Source organism: Mauremys reevesii, linkage group 3 (assembly GCF_016161935.1).
Source record: "Mauremys reevesii isolate NIE-2019 linkage group 3, ASM1616193v1, whole genome shotgun sequence".
NCBI classification, from domain to species: Eukaryota; Metazoa; Chordata; order Testudines; family Geoemydidae; genus Mauremys; species Mauremys reevesii.
This window is the reverse complement of record NC_052625.1, coordinates 7,173,892-7,187,084: the sequence shown is the minus strand read 5'-3', so window position 1 is coordinate 7,187,084 and position 13,193 is coordinate 7,173,892. Positions and strand designations below refer to the sequence as shown.

The following is a 13,193-nucleotide window of genomic DNA, read 5'->3' as shown; positions in this document are numbered from 1 at the left end:
GCTGCTTTAAGTGATTTGATGGCAAGGGCTAGATCACAGTCATTGCTCCAACCAGGAGCTAAGGCTGTTGAGACCGTGGAAACAGGTACAAGAAACCCTTATGGTTTGTTATTCCAGGAATTGGCTCAGATGGACGTGGTGACTCCCCATCCAGGTGGCTCCATATTTCAGTAAAAATGCCGTAGCAACCCCTACCCCCAAGATTGGATATTAGTGGCCAAATTACAGCCCCAAGTAACTAATAGACCCTACGTGGAGATGGGGACAGAAGGAAACATATAATGGCTGCTAGCATTAATTGACACAGGAGCAGAGGCAACTTCAATTAAGTCAGTGCAGGAGGATGTCTTCATTATTCCGGAAGCATGAGACAGAGCGTTCCATTCGAGTCAGTAGGTTTCTCACATGAGTAAGGACTGCAGGATCAGGTCCTATGTACGTAGCAAATTATTATTCATTTTACAGATGAGCAATTTGAGATATGGCCCGAGTTATGCAGCACGTCAGTGGCATAGTCAAGGATAAAGCCAACAGTTTCTGACTGAAGCCCCTAGTGATTTTTCCAACCAGTACTTATGCTTGGCACCAAGGATTCTCGCTGTTGTCAGCAAAAGCAGGCACAATGAGAGGACGCCAGGCACAACTGCCACTGGCAACCAGGAGGACGATGGAGTGGGAGAATCTAGCACAGAGAGTGACATGAACGCAAAAAAGATGAGCAGAGAGAGGCCTGAGAAACGAAGGTCACATTGGAGTTTGAGTGGCACCAAACTCTAAAAGACTGAGACCAACCAGCCAGCTGGAAAAAAAACATGCTCAAACTTAACTTCCGTGAACTGGAAGCTCAATGGGCCTGATCCTCAGCTGGTGAAAGTGGAGTGCAACCTGGTGGTGGTTGCAGCGCCATTTACTGCATTGGAGCGTGGCCTATTGGCATGAGCTGGGTCATAGCTATATTTCTCCATAGTCCCGTATTGGTTACATAGGGTACCTTCGCTTCCAGCATTCTCAGGCTTTTGTCTCTGATGTTCAGAAGAAGATTGAAATTTCAGGTCCTCCTGCTCACTCATTTCTGGTGGGGCAATAGGGATAGACGTTTTAGACTCGCCTTCAGTGGCTGGATGAGAGTGGATGAAATGCAGGCGGGTATATAAAATAGATCATAAAGGCAGGTGCAGAAGCTTTCGGTGAAAGGATTTAAACAATACGATGATTTGTAGTATCTGGGTATACTGAGATGAACAAAAATCCTGGAATAGACATACAAACATAAAAAATGGCCACACAAGTCCAGTATCCTGTCTTCCGACAGTGACCAGTGCCAGATGCTTCAGAGGGAATGAACATAACAGGGCAATTATTGACATCCCTGCTGTCCAGCCCCAGCTTCTGGCAGTCAGAGGTTTAGGGACACCCAGAGATAGAGATGCAACCCTGACCATCTTGGCTAATAGACACTGATAGAGAAATTCATGAAGGATATGTCCAATACTTCTTTGAACCCAGTTATTCTTTTGGCCTTCACAACATCCCTAGCAACGAGTTCCACAGGTTGACTGTGCATTGTGTGAAGAAATACTTGCCTTTGTTTGCTTTAAACCTGCTGCCCATTAATTTCATCGAGTGACCCTTGGGTCTTGTGTTATGTGAAAAGGTAAATAACACTTCCTTAGTCACTCTCCCCACATCATTCATGATTTTATAGACCTCCAGCATATCCCCCCTTCGTCATTTCTTTTCTGAACAGCCCCACAGTCTTTTTAATTTCTCCGCATATGAAAGCTGTTTCATACCCGTGATCATATTTGTTGCCCTTTTCGGCACCTTTTCCTATTCTAATATGCCTTTTTCGAGATGGAGCGACTAGAACTGCACACAGTATTCAAGCTGTGGGTACACTATGGATTTATATAGAGACATTATGATATTTTCTGTCATATTATCGATCCCTTTCCTAATGGTTCCTAACATTCTGTTTGCTTTTTTGACTGCCACTGAACATTGAGCAGATGGTTTTGATGACACCAAGATCTCTTTCTTGAGTGGTAACAACTAAATTAGACCCCATCATTTTGTATGTATAGTGAAGTCATTAATTGGAAAGATTTTCTGATTTCCACTACGCTTTCCCTCCTCTCGTTGTGTGTGCATATTCTGCGTCTTTAAGCCCAAAGTTTTAGTCTGTAAAGTGCTCTCCATACTCAAGGAAGGTTAGGGAATATTGCTTCCAGCCGCCAATGCCTTCTGTCCACCCTACAACAAAAGCCAAACCTGCCCATGCATGGTTCAATGATAACGAGCCAAGCAAACCTCTTTCCCAGAAGTAAAAATCTTCCTGCCAGCCCATAAGTCTTACCCTCATCTCCAAAATCCTACCAAAATTCTCTGGGTTTTCTTATTGAAATATTCAGTCACCTGACATACAATAGGTAAGTCCCAGTTACAGCAAATGCCCATTATCAAACTACAGTCCATGACAGCACCTGGGAGGGATACCTGAGTGTGCCTCTGGAGGTCTGTGAGCTGAGGACAGTGTTCTGGAATAGAGCTCTGAGTGCTGTATCAGCCCCGCTGCGGTTTATGAACCCTGATGGGCGTGGCAGGGGGCGGAGCAAGGCTCTGATCCTCCTCCCACATCTGCTTTACACGGGAGTAACTCCCTTGGCTTATTCCTGATTTACCCTGGTGTAAGTGAGGTCAGAATCAGACTCTAGCAATGTGTGTCTTCCAGTCGGACTGTCTGGATCTCAGGGGTCCAGCAGAGAGAGGAAGGATGATTTGCTTGTTACTGTTCCAGCAGAAACCGCACAGGAAGAGCTCTCTCGCTGCTAATTTGAGATGTGAAACTCCTACACACAAAGTTTACCTTGATGAGCTAAAGAAAGCAACACCGAGAAGGAGGCCTGAGGGGATAAATTCACAGACCAGTGGAGCATCTTCTAGTGCTGAAGTTATTAAACAAGAGCGTATTGGAAATAGATGCTCAGCTGTCGACAAGGCTTGTTAGAAAAATACAGGCCAACCATTGCAAAGCAGGGTGGCTAAAGACGGGCTCCTGGGGCCTGCTCCAAACCTCACTCAAGTCAGTGGAACGACTGCCATCGACCTCAGTGGCCTTTGGATTAGGCCCTTCAAGCCATATTGCAGGATCTAGTCTGCGATGTTCAATGGAGCCTAGGGGAGTTAGATGCTAAACTTCCCCTGACTTTCAATGGGATTGGGGTGTCTTAATCCCTGAGGCCCCTTTGAAAATTCCAGACCTAACCGGTGACTTGATTTCTAGAAGTTCTCAGCACCAGCTGCTCCCCCTGCAGTCTGTGCAAGTTTTGGTGCTCAGCACCCATGAAAAGCAGGCCACTGTTATTGAGGTGCCTACTTTTAGACACCCGTATTTCAGAAATCCCTGCTCTAGAGCATTGTCTTTGTGCTCTCAGGTCTTCTTCTTTCCCTTAGGAGGGACTCCACCTGGAATGGGACTCCCAACACACTCCCCGCTCTGCCTGGGCTGGAAGGAGATTGGGGAACGTTTTGTCCTCCCATCCTTGACATTTTCTTTTTTTGCTTCTGTGCCACTCTCAGCCTTGCAACACTTAACTGATTTAGGAGCCTACATCTCATTTTCAAAAATGATTTAGGCACTTGGGAGCCAAAATCCCAGTGACAGTCAATAGGTTTTAAGCTTCTAAGGGCCTAAAGCACTTTGGAAAAAGAGAGGTAGGCTCCTAAATCAGATAGACGTTGCAAGGCTGAGTATAGCAACGCCTTAATGCTTTTAAAAATCCGGGCCTCAGTGAGCAGGCAATGCAGTCTCAGAATGAAGGGTGGAAACTGAGAAGAGAAACAGCATCTGACTTGGACCAAGGTTCTTCATTAGCACATCCAGGGATCTTCACCCCAATATGTCCCACTCAGCAGCAATTCGCCCTGGCTGATTGCAAGGAATTGCATAACAAGGATATTTTTATTTGCCCCAACTCCAGGGATTATGGTAATTGTGGACAGGGAATGCCAGCATCCTAGGGAATGCCAGGCACCACAAAGGCCAGGTGCCATCTCTGGAAAGTGCAGATCCATGATACATAACCAGCAACACGCATTTTAAAAATATATCCCCCAAATAGGTTACATTCATTGATCTCTTCAGAGTATTGACTCCCCACCCCCATCCTGATCAACTACACACACACTTCTGAAACATTTTCAACATTGCTCATGGTGGAGGACTCAGGGATGTTTGATGTGAAATTTATTTTAATAGCAATTATTCAACTCGTGTTTCAGACATATGATGTGGAGCTGCACCAGGGGAGTCCATAGGTCTTTTCCGTCCCTCGTGTCTATGATTGTGGAACACACACACACACACGTCTGTACACGCCATAGGCTCTGGAGAGTTACAGTTTACTCTAGTGGTTCCCAACATTGCATCAATACAGCCCATACAGCCAAGAAAATAACATTAGGTGAGGTGAGGTGTGCAGATTTATCCAACCACTGCAGGCGCCAGCAGATGAAGTTAGGCCGTAGGGGAAAGCGATTGTAGTCAACTCTTGCACGTGCAACATAAACGAGCAGATGGAGGAAATTACCAAGCCAGGAAATGAGATTTTCCCATCTCTGTTTGGTTTAGCAGACTGCCCCAGGCCGGCAGTCCCTGTTCCATGTGAGGTAGTTCAGGTTCTTGTCAAATCCTTCATCTTCTCACACAGGCACGATCGAGTTTCTCTGCAGTCTCCAGGTTTGAAATTCCCACCTTGGATATAGGCACAAGCGCCGTGCCGATACTGCTGGTAATCGGCTTCTGGGATTTCAAGCCTGCAGTGGAAAAAAGCACCATTTACATTGCATCTTAATAACCCCTCAGCCCCCTGCCTCAGGTCACAGTGCTTGGATTCTGTGTTCGTCCTGGGGACAGTAAGCGATGCTGAACCAATGTGTTACCCAATGTGTCTGAGGAGACTCTGTGACCACAGGATCACTAAGACCTCATGGCCCTTGTGTTCTTTATTCCCTCTCCCATTGTGATATATCGTGGCCAGAGATTTCTCCAGTTTGGTGGTGGGAGTGTGAAATACACACACACACACCACCACCACATTCAGTCACAGAAATGGAAATGGTGTCCGTGTGATCAATTCATATGTCACATGGGTCTGCAATTTTTCAGGCACCTTAGATCAAATCACCTGCCCTCTGCCTGCTAACCCAGCTCACTGGGACACTGAAAACCCTGGAGCAGTATGGAACAGCTGACTTTGCTTTTGTGACTCAGTCTGCCAGAGAAATCATAGAATCATAGAATCTCAGGGTTGGAAGGGACCTCAGGAGGTCATCTAGTCCAACCCCCTGCTCAAAGCAGGACCAAACCCAACTAAATCATCCCAGCCAGGGCTTTGTCAAGCCTGACCTTAAAAACCTCTAAGGAAGGAGATTCCACCACCTCCCTAGGTAACCCATTCCAGTTCTTCACCACCCTACTAGTGAAAATGTTTTTCCTAATATCCAACCTAAACCTCCCCCTCTGCAACTTGAGACCATTACTCCTTGTTCTGTCATCTTCTACCACTGAGAACAGTCTAGATCCATCCTCTTTGGAACCCCCTTTCAGGTAGTTGAAAGCAGCTATCAAATCCCCCCTCATTCTTCTCTTCTGCAGGCTAAACAATCCCAGTTCCCTCAGCCTCTCCTCATAACTCATGTGTTCCAGCCCCCTAATCATTTTTGTTGCCCTCCACTGGACTCTCTCCAGACATTTACACTGACATGTGTAGGTAGAGAAAAGTTATTTTAATAGACTTAGGAGGGTTTTATAGTTCTACCTGAGCCCTGTAGTGTTCGACTCATGGCGTAACGAAGTCACCAGGCTCTCTAAGTAGAGGGATACAAATAGGACTCCTAATACACTTTTATTGTAAAAAAACAAAAAACAAAAAAAAAACTCATTTTTGCAGCAATATGTGGCCTGTATAGAAACCTGGCAGGGTTGCATTACCCGGGACTGACACCAGCGAGTTCAGCTGTTTGTCACCCAGTGGGTGCTGGATAACCAGCTCCTCCTCCTCCTTTGCCATCCCCAGCCAACAAGCCCACATTGGACCCCAGTGTGTCTGGCTGCAGCCCATGGCAGGGGGAAGGAGCAAATGTCTTTCTCCCCCACGGCCTTCTTGGCCTTCAGGGCTGAATTTGTGTCACTAGAGGCCCAGCACCACCTACTATCAGGCTCGCAAATTGAGGGCACTTTGGGGTGTTTCAGGATAAAAGGCATCACAAAGGAGTTAGAATTGCTCAGAGAACGGCACTGTGGGAGCTGGGGAGAACAGGAAGTTCCCAGGGGCCTGAACCCCAGTTGAGGCCAGTGCTGTGGGTTAGTATCTCTTCTTCTCTGTGTCTCCACTTGAAGGAACCCACGTAACGCAGGCTGTCGGAGGCTCACAGTGGAGAATCAAACACAGGACTAAGTGCTGCGCTTTGGTCAATAGCCGAGGATGCGCTAGCGACAGACTTACAGGCCAGAGGAGAGAGCTGTGCTGTCCACCCAGACCCACTTCCTGGAGCTGGAATCATACGATAATCCAATCCAGAAAGAGAAATAATATTTAAAGGCTTGACGCAGATCAAAATAAAGAAATGATTCTTGTTGTATGAAATTCTGCAGAAGAATAAAATAATGTGTTAAAACCTCATATTCCATCATGTGGGTATTAGTGGAAGTGGCTGGACAGGGTAGAAGATCAGGAACTCCCAGCACACGGTATCACCATAGGTGGTCTTAGAGGTATCACTACAGCTAAGGCTGAGTTCCCACTTCTATTACAGTAACTGGCTGTTTCAGTGACCAATAACTTTCTCAAACCAAATCCTTTTGGGCTGAAATTGTCCAGACTGAGTGTCAGGCCAAAGCTGAATTTTATAGCAAAATTACAATAAAAACTATTTAGCCATTTTTGGGTTATGGAAGGGTGCTAAAAAACACCCGACATTTCCCCCAAATGTACCAGTCAGGAGCTGGTGCACACATTGAACTCAGAGGTGCCTGTACTGGATTTGTGCAGACGTGGCTCATTTCATAGATCTCAAAGGGATCTAAGGAAAAGCCTGCTTGAAAGAACTTCAGCTCGGTTGGTTTAAGTTATAAATGTTCTAACTTTTCTCAAATATTCCCAGTCCCTTTAGATTTTGCTAAATCCCTTTCACTGGTTTAACTGCTGAGAGTGTACAAAATGGTTAATTGAAACTTTCATTGATATCTGCTCAGTACCTGAGTGGGTTTGAATACAGGGGGCTGTGAAGGACTTTAGCTTCTTTCAGTCTCTTTTAGAGGTGCCAGTTCCTTCAGGATTCATGATGCTTCATGGGGAAAGTTTTCAAAACCCACCAGATGACTGAGTCACCCAATTCCATTCATTTCAGTGGGAGCTGGGTGGCTGAATTCTCTACTGGTCTCTGAATATTGCAGCCAGATTTCCATTCTTAGTTCTGCCACATGGTTCCCCAGCAGCCTTGGGGAAGTGATTTAGGAGAGACATTGCAACCATTGGTGCCCCTTCTCCAACCACCAATGAAAGCTGGCCCCAAGCAGAGCTCCTAAAATGGCAGGTGGGCGAAATGAGGAGATGAAAGACGGTGTGGTTATTGCCATTGGTGGTTTGGAGTTGTTCACCACAAACAGAGTTCTTTGGCAGAAAAAGAAATGTTCTGGCCATTTTCATGGTCACCATATGGCGTTACCCACGGGGCTGTCAATACATTTACAAGAACTGATTCTGTTATCTTCAGACTCTGCTTGTTTGGGGGAATCTCCCTGGCACTTAAAATCAAGCTGCATCTGAAGATGACAGGGCCCTTTGTGCCATGCAGGGCATTGCTGCAGAGTCACAGCACCCTGCATGTAGCATGGGGATGGATTGTGTGTTGGGAACGGTCCATCCCACACATTCAGCAGTGGAGTCGCTGCCGATTAACACAAGTTTTACTCCAATATTTTAAAAGAAACTCAGATTCACCTTCTCTTCCTTGCTCTCAGTTTTAAGCAGCCGGGCAGATTGAGATGAGCAGTAGGACTGACACTGGTCCCATGTTCTGTCCGCAGCAGCAAAAAGGTACGAGCTGTCACTGGACTGTATCCACCGTACTGGACATTTGTCCCCTTGAACGAACAAACACCGCTGATCAGTTCACCAGGATCCTGCCTCGCTCTGGTGTGATGAGGTGTGCTGGGGACATTGCTGTCAATCCCTGGGATTGTACTCCAGCCTTAGACCTCGGCCCCCATGGCTACTGTTGTCATGGACCATACAGTCAAGCAATCCCATCATCCCATGGGGCTGGGCCCTTTCCCTCCAGGAGCTGTAGCTGCCAGGCAGGGAAGAGCAGGCTGCCTGAAGGGACTGGCTTCCCCAGCAGCATGATGGGGTGACTGGAGAACCAACCCCCACCATCGTGGTAGAGGCCTGACTGCCCTCCTGAGCCCCAGTCAGGTTGGGGGATGGGAGCTTGTCACGAGCAGGGAGAGGGGCAGCCAGAAGGAGCACATTGGCCCAACTCAGCTGAATCCCAGTTGCTAAGGGGAGAAGGGAGGAGCCAACTGTGGAGCTGGATGTGAGAAATGACCCACAAGCTTCAGCCTGAGTGTACTGCCCTCAGCTGGGAGGCGTCGGGCCACGGAAGGGGAGTTTATTCACTGACTGCCTTCCATTCCTTCCTCTCTCAAGGGACAGGGGAAAAGCTGAGCTGTTTGGGCTGAGAAGCGAGGTCGGGAGGGCTCTCCATCCCCACCACACCCCACCCCACGGCTGGCCAGTGAGATCTCCTGCAAGCACCTACAGGGGAACTCCCATCCTAAGCCCAAGCATTTTGAGACAGAAGGAATCTCCTGTACGGATCTGGGTCTGGCTGGTTGGGACAGCGACTCCTCCTCCTCCATTTACCTCTGTTGCTTGGCAGCTCCTGCGGAGTCCCTTGGTGGATTGTGCTTCGACTTTGGCACAACTTCAGCTGTTGGGTGAGATTTTCCACCTGCTGGGTGAGGATTTCCTGCTGGCCACGCCACTGAGTGTCTTAAATGTCAGAACAACACAACAGTGTCACTTACCAAGGCTAGGGCAGAATTTACAGAGCAGTCGTTCTCCGAATCATGGTGATACGAAAGCCTCAGCTGAAACATAGTACAGTGCAATGGGTCCATAAAACCCACCCTGATTAGCCTAGATCTGTTCAGAAGATCCATGCGCAGCATGGCACACAACCATCGTATTACCAGTGCATTGTGGGTATCTGTCCCACAGCTCAGATCTTCTAACTGGGGACCTTCTGCAGCAGCTCTTCACACCTGGGTGGGGCTGTTCTACAATTCTTTTGAGAACGTCTACTGTAGAAAGTCAATTTTCTGATGTACGCAGTAGCACACATTTTTTAATATTGAACAGCGTTGGTACTTGCATGAAAATGTTCTGTATTTTTTAAACAACACAGGCATTGGGACTGCAAGCCAGATTCTCAGCTGGTGTAAATCAATGTAGTTCAGTGACTGTGTCAATTTCCTCCAGCAAAGGATCTGTCCCGAAACCCGTATGTGTACAAATACAGACGCTGCAGTACCTTAAAACAAAACCAGTCAGGCCTATAAGGGGCTATGTCCATTCCACGGAATATTGGCTAATTGATTGCCCTTTCTGGGTGACATGACGCTGAGAGCTTAAATGACTGACTGATGAGAGGATAAATGTTGGTTGAGCTTTGGTCTGGGTCTATTCTGCAGCTCCTCCTTCCAAAATATGACAGTATACCAGTACTGAGCGCCCACAAGGCATAGCTCTGGGATATGTGACTCATTTGAGAACCAAAGGTATAAATGCTAAACAAAGTAAATTAGTTTAGATATGAATTAGGGAACTAACGTAAGAGGTTTGAGACAGTGAGACAGAAATCCTCGGGGTGAACCAGACCCTGCTTCAGGGGACATTTAACAGACCAAGGACCTAAGAGATGAAAAGCCGTCTCCCTCTAGATATATCAGCCTTGTTTGCTAATCAGGACACTGTGTAAGGCCAACATAGTGACTGAAACTGAAAACAGACACTGGCTAAACAATTGGGTTCTTTGACTAAGAAAACGTGTTTGTCTTAACTGTTGGGATACATGGTTGGAAAACATCTAGATCTTAGAGATTTAAGAGAATTGATAATAGCATGTGCTGGCTCTATGGAAGGAACGACATTGTTGGCTGAAATTGAGGCAGAGTTAAGCAAAGAAAACAGAGATGGTGCTATCCGGAAGGTAGCCTGATATTTTCTGACTCTCTCTGAATTAAGGAGATTGGTTTTGTTGTATCGGGAGGCAGGGGAGTCTGTTATGGCTTATTGTACTAGATTGTTGTTATGCTCTCTGGCTGGAACTGAGGAGAAACAGGTGACAGATTTAATGTCTTGGATTGATTTAGATGAAGCAGAAAGGATAGTAAGTGGAACAAGTAGTTCTCCTCAGAGAATGGTTGGTCGGGCTCCCTACAGTAATCAAGCAGGCTATAATGGCTCCAACCACACTGACATGGGACGTGATATTTGCAATGCAATAGGACAAGGCAGAGAATGGTGTGGTAGGAGACACAGAGTGTCTAGTTAAGGATCATTGCGAGCATAGGTATGGGCAAAACATCAGGAAAGGGGTGCAGCAGGGAGGGGAGAGGGGACAGCCTGGGAAAACACATTGACCCAACTCAACGGCCTCCCAGTAGCTAAGGGGAGATGGGAGGAGCCAGCCATGGAGCTGCATACAGGAAATGACCCACATGCTTTGGCCTCAGTGTACGGCCCACAGCTGGGCTGCGTCAGGCCACAGGAGGGGAGATTATCACTGACTACATTCCTTCCTCTCTCAAGGGACAGAGGAAAAGCTGAGCTATTTGGGCTGAGAAGCAAGGTCGGGAGGGTTCTCCATCTCCACCACACCACATGGCTGGCCAGTGAGATCTCCTTCAACCACGTCCAGGGGAACTCATATCCTAAGCCCGAGCACTTTGGGACAGAAGGAATCTTCCGTACGGATCTGGGGCTAGCCGGTGGGGACAATGGCTCCTCCTCCTCCATTTACCTCTGTTGCTTGGCAGCTCCTGCGGAGTCCCTTGGTGGTTTGTGGGTTGGCTCTGGTAAACCTTTGGCTGCTGGGTGAGATTTTTCTGCTGGCTGTTACACTGAGTGACATCAGAACAACACAACAGTGTCACTTACCAAAGCTAGGGCAGAATTTACAGAGCAGTCGTTCTCTGAATCAGGGTGATACGAAAGCCTCGGCTGAAACATAGTACAGTGCAATGGGCCCATAAAACCTACCCTGATTAGCCTAGATCTGTTTAGAACATCCATGCACAGCATGGCACCTAACCATCGTATTACCAGTGCATTGTGGGTATCTGTCCTACAGCTCAGATCTTCTAACTGGGGACCTTCTGGCTCAAAACAGAAAAAGAGACACTCCCTAAATAACTGGGTTCTTTGACTAAAAAAAGTGTTTTGGATACATGGTTAGAAAACATCTAGACCTTAGAGATTTAAGAGAATTGATAATAGCATGTGCTGGCTCTAGAGAATGAACGACATTGCTGGCAGAAATTGAGGCAGAGCTAAGCAACGATAACAGAGACGGTGCTGTCCGGAAGGTTGCCCGATATTTTCTGACTCTCTCAATTCAGGAGATTGGTTTTGTTGATGTATCAAAAGGAATGGGAATCTCTTATGGCTTATTGTAGTAGACTGTTGTTGTTCTGCTCTCTGGCTGGAACTGAGGAGAAACAGGTGACAGATTTAATATCTTGGATGGATTTAGATTGAGCAGAAATGGTAGTAAGTGGATCAAGTAGTTCTTCTCTGAGAATGGTTGGTGGGGCTCCCTACAGTAATCAGGCAGGCTATAATGGCTCCAACCACACTGCCATGGGACGTGGTAATTGCCTTAGCAACCCCTGCCCCCAAGATTGTATGTTAGTGGCCAGATTACAGCCCCACGTAACAGATAGACCCTATGTGGAACTGGGGACAGAAGGAAACATATAATGGTTGCTAGCATTAATTGACACAGGAGCAGAGGCAACTTCAATTAAGTCAGCGTAGAAGTATGCTTTCACTATTCTGGAAGCATGAGATAGAGAGTTCCATTTGAGTCAATGGGGCTTCTCTTGTGAGTAAGGACTGCAGGATCAGGTCCTATTTACGTAGCATGTTATGTTTACAGATGAGCAATTTGAGATATGGCCCAAAATATGCAGCACGTCAGTGGCATAGCTAAAGGATAAAGCCATCGGTTTCTGACTGAAGCCCCTAGTGATTTTTCCGGCCAGTACTTACGCTTGGCACCAAGGATTCTCGCTGTTATCAGCAAAAGCAGACACAATGAAAGGACGCCAAGCACAACTGCCATTGGCAACCAGGAGGACGAGGGAGTGGAAGACTCTAACAGAGAGAGAGAGTGACAAGAACACAAAACAGATGAACAGAGAGAGGCCTGAGAACAAAAATCACACTGGAGTTTATTTGTACAGCACCAAACTCTAAAAGACCACCCAGTTAGAAAAAACATGTTCAAACTTAACTTCCGTTGACTGGAAGCTCGATGGGGCTGATCCTCAGCTGGTGAAAGTGGAGTGCAACCTGCTACGCCATTTACTGCATTGGAGCGCTGCCTATTTGCATGAGCTTGGGTCATAGCTATATTTCTCCATAGTCCTGTATTAGTTACATAGAGTACCTTCGCTTCCAGCGTTCTCAGGCTTTTGTCTCTGATGTTCAGAAGAGGATTGAAATTTCGGGTCCTCCTGTTCACTCATTTCTGGTGGGGCAATAGGGATAGTCATATTAGTCTCGCCTCCAGTGGTTGGTTGAGAGTTGATGAAATGCAGGTGGTTCTATAAAATAGTTCATAAAGGCAGGTGCAGAAGCTTTTGGTGAAAGGATTTCAACAATACAATGATTCGTAGTATCTGGGTAGACTGAGATGAACAAAAATCATGGAATAGACATTCGAGTATAAAAAATGGCCACACTGGGTCAGACCAATGGTCCACCTAGCCAGTATCCTGTCTTCTGACAGTGGCCAGTGCCAGATGCTTCAGAGGAAATGAACATAACAGGGCAATTATTGACATCCCTGCTGTCCAGCCCCAGCTTCTGGCACTCAGAGGTTTAGGGACACCCAGAGATAGG

General features: G+C 46.8%; 1 protein-coding gene and 1 long non-coding RNA gene across 3 annotated transcripts in view; one reads left to right on the top strand and one right to left on the bottom strand.

Annotated features, from left to right (window-relative positions):
* Nucleotides 1-2,902, top strand: part of LOC120401480 — a 57,376-nt gene extending 54,474 nt beyond the window's left edge. The window contains exon 4 of one of the 2 annotated variants that reach the window (XR_005596478.1): nt 2,801-2,902. This is a non-coding gene — a long non-coding RNA (uncharacterized LOC120401480). Of the gene's footprint in view, nt 1-2,797 lie in introns of both variants that reach the window. The other variant, XR_005596477.1, reaches the window with a different exon arrangement.
* A 1,771-nt stretch (nt 2,903-4,673) lies between these two features.
* On the bottom strand, nt 4,674-12,817 carry LOC120400443 (C-type lectin domain family 12 member B-like). The gene is made up of 6 exons (XM_039529003.1): nt 12,739-12,817; nt 11,089-11,220; nt 8,963-9,056; nt 8,004-8,151; nt 6,507-6,649; nt 4,674-4,815 (listed from the first exon to the last, which is right to left on the bottom strand). The coding sequence occupies exons 1-6, from the start codon at nt 12,815-12,817 to the stop codon at nt 4,674-4,676; spliced, it is 738 nt and encodes a 245-aa protein (XP_039384937.1).
* Nucleotides 12,818-13,193: the final 376 nt, after the last annotated feature.

Coding starts and splice junctions, on each gene's coding strand:
- LOC120400443 (XM_039529003.1), bottom strand. CDS start 12,817: ATGAGTGAACAGGAGGACCCGAAATTTCAATCCTCTTCTGAACATCAG. Junction 9,057..11,088: donor GGAGCTGCCAAGCAACAGAG/GTAAATGGAGGA, acceptor CTGACATTTAAG/ACACTCAGTGGCGTGGCCAG. Junction 8,152..8,962: donor CAAAGTCGAAGCACAATCCA/CCAAGGGACTCC, acceptor GTGTTTGTTCGT/TCAAGGGGACAAATGTCCAG.